General features: G+C 35.4%; 1 protein-coding gene and 1 long non-coding RNA gene across 2 annotated transcripts; both read right to left on the reverse strand.

The window, feature by feature from the left end:
- LOC111411019 lies at positions 1-3,092 on the reverse strand. The gene is made up of 2 exons (XR_002705810.1): positions 2,765-3,092; positions 1-435 (listed from the first exon to the last, which is right to left on the reverse strand). It is a non-coding gene; the product is annotated as an uncharacterized LOC111411019 (long non-coding RNA).
- A 2,550-nt stretch (positions 3,093-5,642) lies between these two features.
- On the reverse strand, positions 5,643-7,063 carry LOC111372398 (60S acidic ribosomal protein P2-alpha-like). Its single transcript, XM_022994746.1, has 2 exons — positions 6,999-7,063; positions 5,643-5,955 (listed from the first exon to the last, which is right to left on the reverse strand). Exons 1-2 carry the CDS (start codon positions 7,061-7,063, stop codon positions 5,643-5,645), a joined length of 378 nt encoding a protein of 125 aa, XP_022850514.1.
- Between the last annotated feature and the right edge of the window lie 3,199 nt (positions 7,064-10,262).

The raw sequence follows: 10,262 nt of genomic DNA on the forward strand, positions 1-10,262 counted from the left end.
TTATAACCAAAATGTGAGACATCCACATAACATGGTAAAATATCATCCCAAGTTATGATATAAACATAAGCGATAATCATGCTATAATCTCATCACATCAAATGTATAGGAAAATCCACCAAAAATGTACCATCTGACTAAAATCTGTAATCCGCTTCTCGGGCTAAGACCTTTCGCCATGGGCCTTTGGCCCCTCCGTGAACGAAAGCGGGTCTCAAGACCTCTGATAATCAATTCTAGAACACGGCTAAGGCCCCTCAGTGAACTATGTGTACACGGTCGAGACCCCTTCATCTTCAGTCCAAGACCCCTCAGTGTAGTATAGAATACGGCCAAGGCCCCTCAGTAAACTATATGTACACGGTCGAAATTCCTTCATCTTCGGTTCAAGACCCCTCAGTGTAGTATAGAATATGGCCAAGGCCCCTCATTGATCTAGAAGAAGTACATAATCACGGGTACTTTTCTAGTCAATCTCAATATCATTTCTCATATTCCAATTCACAATATCATAAATAATCCTTTTTGAAATTCCGCATGGATCATGATAAAAGAAATTTCTTTAATAGCACATGCTTTACTAATATACTTAATTTATAAATATTTTAAAATTATTTATATTTTTTCGCTCACAGAACTATGTTGGCAAAATCAACTCGATTGGTAAACTATTGCGATATCAGTATTGCCGCCTGAAATATAATATAATTTTTAAATCAATAATTAATTATTTTAAGTAATTTCAATAATTAAATAGGCGATACCCAAGCTTAATCATTTCACGTTTAAGCGATTTATAAGGTCTCTTAATTACTAAAACAAATTTTTCTTTTATTTTACTCAACTTCATAGCTTATTTATATTTAACCTCTAATATTTAATTTAATCTAATAATCTAACGACTATAAAATCAAACATAACCTTTCAATAAGTAACTTTTTACTTACCTTTAACTTTTAAGAATTTCAACCTAATAGTAGAAAAACTTATTTCTAACATGTTGGCGAAAATTTTCTATTTTCTTCTTCTTCTTCCTCCTCTTTGTGTGTGTGCGTGTGTATTGAATATGGAATGGGTTTTGATTTGTTTAAATGTGAGTTGGATTGATATATAATCTAATTCATCGCCTCACCATTTTAGAATATTATTACTATTATTATTATTTAAAGCTTGGCATCTTTGACTTGACTTCTTTTTTTCTTTTTTTTTTTTTTGGTAAATTAATGCATTACAAGGATAATTTGATTTTGTAGTAGATTTTCTTATTGCAAACTCCTCATTGAATATCACTTTAGTAAAGATAGGCCTTGTAGAGAACAATTAAAGCAGAAGAACAAGGGTAATATTAGTAAAGTTCAGACTACTGAAATGACAAAAAACCAATAATAGTTTACTTTAGTTTCATAATACTACAAATTTCAATTTGTTTTGTCAATGGAGGTTCTTCAGTAATGTTAAACTAACGCAAAAACCCAAAATTAAAGAATTACTTTCGAGGGCATTAATGAAATAGTAATATTAGCAGCAAGAAAATATATTTCTATGAAAACTCCCAAACATATAAAATCAATGTTAAAAATAATGTGAGCTAAGAAAAGAGCACAAAATACCCGCTACCAATTGACAACAGAATTAAAAAAACCCAATGACGGATATAGTTTACACCTCGCAGAATATCAATCAAAAAAGTGAAATTGAAATAAATCTAACTTAGACAAAAATTAAAAGGAACATATTGACCATACATTCAATAATTTTAAATTTCAAATAAAACAGAAAGAAAATTTCAAACTAAAACTATAACCCCTAAGAAAAGTACACATGAGTTTGAAATTTCAAAATGAAAGTTTTAGAAAACACAGTGCTACAATTTTTGTTTTAAGCAAGTAAATGAATAAATTAAACATAAGTAAGTAACTTATTTATTAAAGAAAAAGTATATTCATAACTGCTAACAGTAGAGAACGAAAAAAAACATAAATCCTAAAGCCAGATATCATTTAAATATTGCAAAAAATTGATCAAAGAACGTAAAATTGAATCGGTAAAATTGACTTCTATAAAAATGAAAAAGAACATATCGACCATAGATTGAAGAATTTTAAAAATAAAAGAAGACAAAAAAAAAAAATAAATAAATAACACACAAACTTCACTAAATTGATCATGCCCAAACTCCAAGTTGTATTTACCAGAGCTTTCAGTCATTGAATTGGTTCGAGGTAGCTGACATGCTAGATTTACCAAAAAATTTGACAACTCGTGACCAAACTTCAAATTTCTAAAAGCACAGTGTCTTCCTGGATGCACAAAATCTACTAAATTTAAAATACAAATCGACAAAACTCCTTGACTTGAAACTTCAATTTTTCTTTAAAAGCTCAATTTTCTTTCTTATATCAATTGAATTATAGATATTAATTCCAAAACCAAATCAATTTTTCAAATCTACTTTGTTCTAAAAACCCAACCCAACACGAGGCCGAAAGAACATATTGACCATAGATTCAAGAATTTTAAATTTGAAAAAAAAAAAAAAAAAAAACACCGCACAAACTTAAAACCCTAAAAGAACAACATATAACTTCCAAACTTTCCAACCCAAAAATTTAACAAGGTGCAGTGCTATGATTTGTGTTCAAAGAGAAGTGAAAAAAGTATAAAAACTTTAGAAAATGAACAAGATAACTATTTTCATAGAAAATCTAAGAAAAAATTATAGAAGAAATTTAGATTTTATATAGAAAAACTGAAGTAAACTTACCTTTTAACCACACCCATAAACTTCACAACACGAAACCTGAAGAAATTAAAAAGAACCGACTAGAGACAGAGTAACGAACAAAAAACACAAATTACAAACAATAGGTTGCAAAAACTATCTGAAATGCAAAAAATAGAATGAAATGGAGAAATCAAACGAAAATCACAAACAAATTTGCCTTTGATACCACGTTAATCTGCAAATCTATGGACGGAAGAGAAGAGCACGAAAAGACGATTTTCTAGGGTTTCTTTTTTGTTTGAGAATGGAGAATGAATGAAAATGACGAAAAGATAGAGATAGTAATTACACAGATAGATACATTGTGCACTTGTTTGATATCCTTTAATTTATCATAAACAATGTTTTCTAAAAACCATGGGCCTAGATGTCATGATGTGTAATTGTATCACTTCAGATGAATTTATTTCTTCCAAATCTACCCTCTAAATCAACTTGTATTATTAAATTAGACTTGTGTAATTCAGGATAGCAATGAAAAATCAAATTCTCAATGGGTTTTTGCATGAAAATGAGAAAAAGGATGTCAGATGGATTAGTAATATTTAATTAATATAGCACTTAGAAGTGGAGAGAAAATAGTGCAACCGACTTGTTGAATTTAAATGTACAGTAAAATGTCACAATTATTGACAACACTCATTAATGCGCACCCATAATTGGAAAAAATTGGAAAAAATTGAAAGCAAATACATATGTCTTGTTGCTTTTCTTCCACTTCAAACTGGTTAAGAAGAAAACTTCAAACTGGTCAAGTGTGAACACGAGTGGACAAAAATGAACAGTAAAATAGGATAGATTCTTTTAAAGTAGAGGAGAAATAAAGATGAGGAAAAGAAGATTATTTATTTGCTATAATAATTTTGTATCTTAGATTATTAGCCTTTTTCTCAACAATTGTATCATCTAAATAGATAGAAATTTTCTATTGGTACTTCGTTGCAATGTATAAAACTGAAAGGTTGAGGATCCACTTACTGTATAAATTGAAGGTTGGAGCCTCCTACTGTATTTCTTCTAGATTAGGGACTTTGATAATAATTTGCTTCTAATAATAATAATGAGCATCTTTAACCCTTAAGTGTTCCAAGGATGAAAATATTCGAAGCTAAGGCCTAACTGAAGTGGTAATTTAGGGGTCGTTTGAGCTCCATTTTTCTCAAAAAATGCATTTTGAAATAGTGTTATGATGGAAAATGTATGGTTAAAAAATAAGAAAAAATTTTGAATTTGCGTATAATATTATTTTTAAAGAAAAATGGGACTCAAACAAGGGCTTATTGACCTTGGTTCTAGCTTCCTTCAAGGAGTAATGGTGAAAAAACGAAGATGAAAATACCATATACTTGCTTCTATAGTGCAAGGGATATAAATATATATAATTGTAACTAATGTCAAAATTATTATGGGTACAATCACAATGTGTTATATAACTTCTTCCCGGGACTTCATAAAGAAAAAGTTGTCAACTTGTCATTTAAATATTATGACACGTGCTTTTATCTTATCTTAAAATGTTAACCTTATCATAAGAAGTAACATGAAGTATTTGTATGTTGGTCTATATTTTGATCTTTAATTCAATGTGGGATTTGTCCTTCACACTAATTAGAGATAATTGTTTATTTCTTTTTATGACAGATCTGGAAATGAAAAAGTATCTTGTCTTATTGATTCGATCAATTAGGTATTACACATTAATCCGGGATGCAAAATAATTTAAATGAGAAGAAATAAAAGACACTGTAAAATAAATGGAAGTACAAGACGTAAGGGTTTTATGTATATATGTTGCAGAGCCACACTAAGATATGTCACTATATCAACGAAAGAAAATGAAAATACAAAAATATCCTCTTTGTATTTTATGAGCATACACAGAGTCGCTCTCTATTTTTTTTCTCTCGTTTCTCTATTGAACATTTGCTTGGCTTCTATATAATTTCACTGTCCAACCCCGTCTACTTACAGGTTACAGTTCATACACAAAACAAACCATTTTTTTTTTTTTTTTTTTTTAACAAGGGAACCCGCAGCCGCTACCCGAAGGTGCGCACTAGGTAAACCCCGCCTTGTGATCCTAGCCGGTAAAGGACCACAAGGAGGTAAACTAGCCTAGGTTACCCATAGCTGACCGGCTCAAACCAAGAAGTCCAATAGGCAGCTCCAACGGGAATCGAACTAGCAACCTCACGATTGCTAGTCCAACTGCCAGACCAACTTGGCTGGGGTTGCCCCCATACACAAAACAAACTTATTTGGACGTCTGGTGGATTCCTTTGTCAACATTTTTGGCTACTTTTCCTCAATTCTCAAAACGGCTTGTTTTCTATCACAAGTGAGGTAACCATCTGGATTCAATGCTCCACAGAGCCGGTTCTATGATTGTCGGGCCCTGAGACGAAGTCCGTAAACTAGGCCCCCCGATGAAATCACCGTAAATCAAAATTTGAAAAACGTAGTTTCTTAGATGAATAATCAAACATGAAAGCACCCGTCACTTGGTAATAAAGATTTGAAAATATTTCTTCACCATTAATGCTGCCTCAATGCCCTCTTCCAAACCAAAACAAACACGAAAGTTGAAGATGAGGGGCCGACATAATGAAAACCAGAAAATGCATGTCCATGGCCATCTAAAATTTGTAGCAGAGGTAAACTGTAAATGCTATTGAAAAATGCATTTATGCAAAACAAAAAAATAAAAATAAAAATAAAAAATCATTCACCATATATATTCAATACCAAATAAAAGCAAGCAATGTCTGTGAACCCATAACTCATGTCATCAAAATTTGAGCTTAACCAATTAGTAACATTTAGAAGTAGGCAACAATAAGTAGACGAAACTAATAAACTAATCAAAGAGAGGGAATCCCATGTCCTCGTCACTTTCCTCTTTCTCTTCCTTCTTCTCCTCAGCTGCTCCACCACTAGCAGCTGCAGCTCCACCTCCTCCAATGAATGCACAGCTAGAGCAGACTGGCGGAGACCGGACTCGCGCCTTGCAGTTGTGGAGATGAGTCAGAATCACACAAACTTCGAGTCTTCGAGTTCGATCGACGGTGACGAGCAAGAGCAGGCGCTGCAAACTTCGACCGACTTCGCAAAGATTTTGGGAACTAGCGACAGAAGGACGGAGGCGGACTGCGGGACTGGTGGAGTGACCACTAAACTGACGGAGACGACACAAACACTTAGGCGATAAGCATTTCGAGCAACTAAGCAAGCCCTTGATTGTATTTCAGATTTTGGGGATTTTTGGTTAATTGGATTGGATTGTGGATATTGGATATGTAAGTTGGGTTGGGTAATTGGATTTAAGAGTAAATGGATTGGGCTTGTTGGATAATGGTTTTGGGGCGCCTAGCCATGTGAAAAAAAAAGTTAAAAAAAAAATTATAGGGCTAAAATTAGGCCCCTTATGGTCTTGGGCCTGAGGCGCAGGCCTCATTGGCCTCGGCCCAGGACCGGGTCTGATGCTCCATTCCATTTTTACTTCACTGCTATAAGAAAGACCATGTAGCCCACAAAAATTATGCAAATCCTATATTTCCGGTCCACCATTTATGAATAGTAACTCCAATATTTGCATTTAGTGCTGACGTGAAATGTTGCATATAGTCATAAATATTTAAAAAATTACGTAGGAAACCATGCACTAGAATTTCTTTTGTGAAGCTTTCATACAGTCTTCACTATTTAACACAGAAACTGCCCCCCCCCCCCCCCCCCCCCCCCCCCCCCCCCCCCCCCCCCCCCCCCCCCCCCCCCCACACAGGGGGGGGGGGGGGAGGAGTGGGGTCAACTGCCTCCATTAGGATATGAAAGTTAATAAAAAGAAAAACATTACTCAAATACACAAAAATGTTCTGCCAAAAAAAGAAAAAGGCTGCCGACAAGGTAAAATTTTTGGCTTCATCCCTGAACATATACACACTTTTGGGAGCAGTAGCCAAATTACATTCAGTCAGTGGTAAATCTAAGAATTTAGGTGAGCATGGGCAGCCGCTAGACGAGCGACCGTTGAGTGGCCGTCCAATATAATAAAAAAAATTGCGGTGGAACGTCAACTGCATATGCAATGGAACGTGTTAGGCCCTACTTGTTACCATTAGGCATTAATCAACAAACTAATAAATTAACAATCCTATATTCGCTAACATGGCAAGTTAATTATTTTTAGGTCAACAAATTATTAGCAGATGCTTGCCAGGTGCTCAATCCGCCAGTGACTGCAATGGAACGTGTTAGTCCCAACTTGTTACCATTAGGCATTAATCAACAAACTATTAAATTAACAATCCTATATTCGCAAACATGGCAAGTTAATTATTTTTAGGTCAACAAATTATTAGCAACTTTCAACCTAAACAGTATCAACTAAGAATCTATAGTCCAAAACCAGTACTCCTCTATTTAAATGCCGGTCCATGAATTTATGAATTCTCTAAAAACAATTTATGTCAGTAAAAACTGCATTAGTTTGATTCTTTTAATTCCGATGGATTACAATGCAATTAGCCTGTTTCTAATTCTCTTTGTTGCTTGTGGATATGCTGATGAAACCCCATTTGATCAAAACCACTCTGCTATGTGGGGTGTGTTGGGACCGATGAAGACAACGCAAGAATTGAGATTTGATGAACCCCATATGAAGTATAAATAAAGATCACAAAATAGCCAATAACAAGATTAAAGTAAAAGATGCAAAATAAAAGGGAATTGGCAGAGGAATGATATTATTTTATTCAATCACTATGAAAGGAGAGAATTACAGTAATTGACTTCAACACTACTGAAAGAGGAGACTCATATTTATACCACACGAGTCTAGCGCTAAAAGAGTCCTAAAAAGGTAGAAATTCTAGGTTAAACGAAAGGGGAAAAAAAAGGAGAAAAAGAGGCAGCATGATTCCGTTTAATTTCGTTCCAATTGGATGCAGTTTGATCTTTCCACTCCAATAATATTTTTTTCCTTAATTTCACTTGGATTTGGATACCAATTTATTCCCTTTCCTTTTGTTTGCCACTTTTGATTCCTTTTGCAATTTTAATTCCAACACGTAATCAAAGACTCCCAATCCAATTGAGAGTCATAAATATAACAATCTCTACCTTGACTCGAAATTCTGGTGCAATGAACAAAGCTCCAAAATTTCTCCATCTTGAGAAATAAATTCATCTGCATTAGAATAACCAAGCTCCTCAACACAGTAACCAAACTCTCCACGAAAACATGTTCCCCCGCCCTGATCCACAAGCGATACCCGAACCTAAACCCGGCTTCCCAAAATTCCACTTGGAATTAATAATCACTAGACAGGGTCGAAGTACACCCTATAGCAGAAACCACACCAAATGCACGATCAGAAGGCTCCTTGCTATAACTGTTACCTTCAACGATCCCTAAGGCATTACATACATTATTGACACTACTAAACCTATGCTCCATGAGTCCACGAGTACAAAAACAAAGTGTAACTGCTAAAATTGGTGGCAAAACAGAATCACCAACACTCCCACGCGCAAAGTTCGAAATTGACCTAGAGCCTAACATAAGAGGTAATGTACCAAACTGAATTTTCACTACGGTACTAAACTTGTCCAAATGTCTCTAAACTAGTTCTATGCTTCCCTACAAAATATACAACTGGGATCTCATCCTCCCTCCAGTACAACCCGAACACCTTTCTGAACCTTCAGGACTCCACCTCCACCAGAAAATTTATACCCTTTTGCATCCAGGGTACTCAGCGATATGAGATTATTTGTCAAGTCTGGAACATGTCGAACCTGATCAAGTGTCCTCACTGTCCCATCTTGTAGCCTCAATCTGACCCGACCGATTCCTACAACCCGGCAAGATTGGCTGTTTCCCATGACAACTCCACTTTGCTTCACCGCCTCATATGTCTGGAATAACGCCTTATTAGGACACTTATGATACGAACATGCAGAATCCATAATCCACTCCCCAGGTTTGGATTCCCCATTAGATATAGCCAACATCACGTCTCCATCATCAGAAAAATTTTCAGCTACATTGGTTTCGTTCGAATTACAAGATTGCCCCGAATGATTTGAATGTAAATTACCTTTACCCTGCAACTTGTCGCAATCTTTTTTGATGTGTCCTTTCTTCTTGCAGTAATAACAATATACATTGCTGTACCTCACCTTCGATCTACCCCTCTGTCGATCACCAAGAGTAACAAGAGCATCCCTACCCCTAGATGTAGGATCTCCAACCAACAGCTCCATCCTCTCCTAGAACAAGGCTTCATATACCTCCTCAATGGTAAGCGTGTCACGACTATACAAAATAGTATCATGAAATGACAAAAAAGAATTGGGTAGCGAACACAACAGGATCAAGGCCAGATCTTCTTCATCATCTTTTACCTCCAACGTCTCCAGATCTGCAACGATTTCCTTGAACATAGCAAGATGGTCCTACAGTGACCCTCCTTCCGCCATGCGATGGGAATACAACTTCTACTTTAGAGTTAGTTTGCTAGTCAGACTCTTTGTCATGCACAACTGCTCCAACTTGAGTCACAAAGTAGCCGCTGTCTTCTCCTTCAAGACATCCTGTAGTATATTGTTGGATAAATGAAGATGAATCAATGATGTAGCCTTCCTATCCTTCCGCTGCTTCTCCTCCATACGCTAATTTGCTGGCATCTTCTCAAAGCCCAGCAAAGCATCATCAAGTTCCATCTGCGTTAACACAGCCCTTATCTTTATTTGCCACAGCGAAAACCTAGTATTGCGATTCAACAGTGGAATATCATACTTCATCGAAGCCATCTTTGAAAACCTCAATCAAATCTCAAAGAACTTGCAACCTTGCTTTGATACCACTTGTTAAGACCGATGAAGACAACGCAAGAATTGAGATTTGATGAACCCAATATGAAGTATAAATAAAGATCATAAAATAACCAAGAACAAGATTAAAGTAAGAGATGCAAAATAAAAGGGAACTGGCAGAAGAACGATATTATTTTATTCAATCACTATGAAAAGAGAGAATTACAGCAATTGACTTCAACAATACTGAAAGAGGAGATTCATATTTATACCACACGAGTCTAGCGCTAAAAGAGTCCTAAAAAGGTAGAAATTCTAGGTTAAACAAAAGAAAAAAAGGAGAAAAAGAGGCAGCGTGATTCCGTTCAATTTCTTTCCAATTGGATGCAGTTTGATCTTTCCACTCCAATAATATTTCTTTCCTTAATTTCACTCGGATTTGGATACCAATTTATTCCCTTTCCTTTTGTCTGCCACTTTGATTCCTTTTGCAATTTTAATTCCAACACGCAATCAAAGACTCTCAATCCAATTGTGAGTCACAAATCTAACAGGGTGGTGATCATGTTATTGTTCTTGGTCAGGGTAAGGAAGTCAAATTGTTAATAGATGAACACTCAGGTATTTATTTAACTGCCTCTCTCTCTCTCTCTCTCTCTCT

This window comes from Olea europaea, chromosome 2 (assembly GCF_002742605.1).
Source record: "Olea europaea var. sylvestris chromosome 2, O_europaea_v1, whole genome shotgun sequence".
Lineage (NCBI taxonomy): Eukaryota > Viridiplantae > Streptophyta > Magnoliopsida > Lamiales > Oleaceae > Olea > Olea europaea.

Bases quoted from the DNA above. Each gene is read 5' to 3' on its own strand.
- LOC111372398 (XM_022994746.1), bottom strand. From the start codon at position 7,063: ATGCCTAATGGTAACAAGTTGGGACTAACACGTTCCATTGCAGTCACT. The intron at 5,956-6,998 runs GCAAGCATCTGC...CCGTCAGTTTAG, and splicing joins ACTGGCGGATTGAGCACCTG to TGGTCACTCCACCAGTCCCG.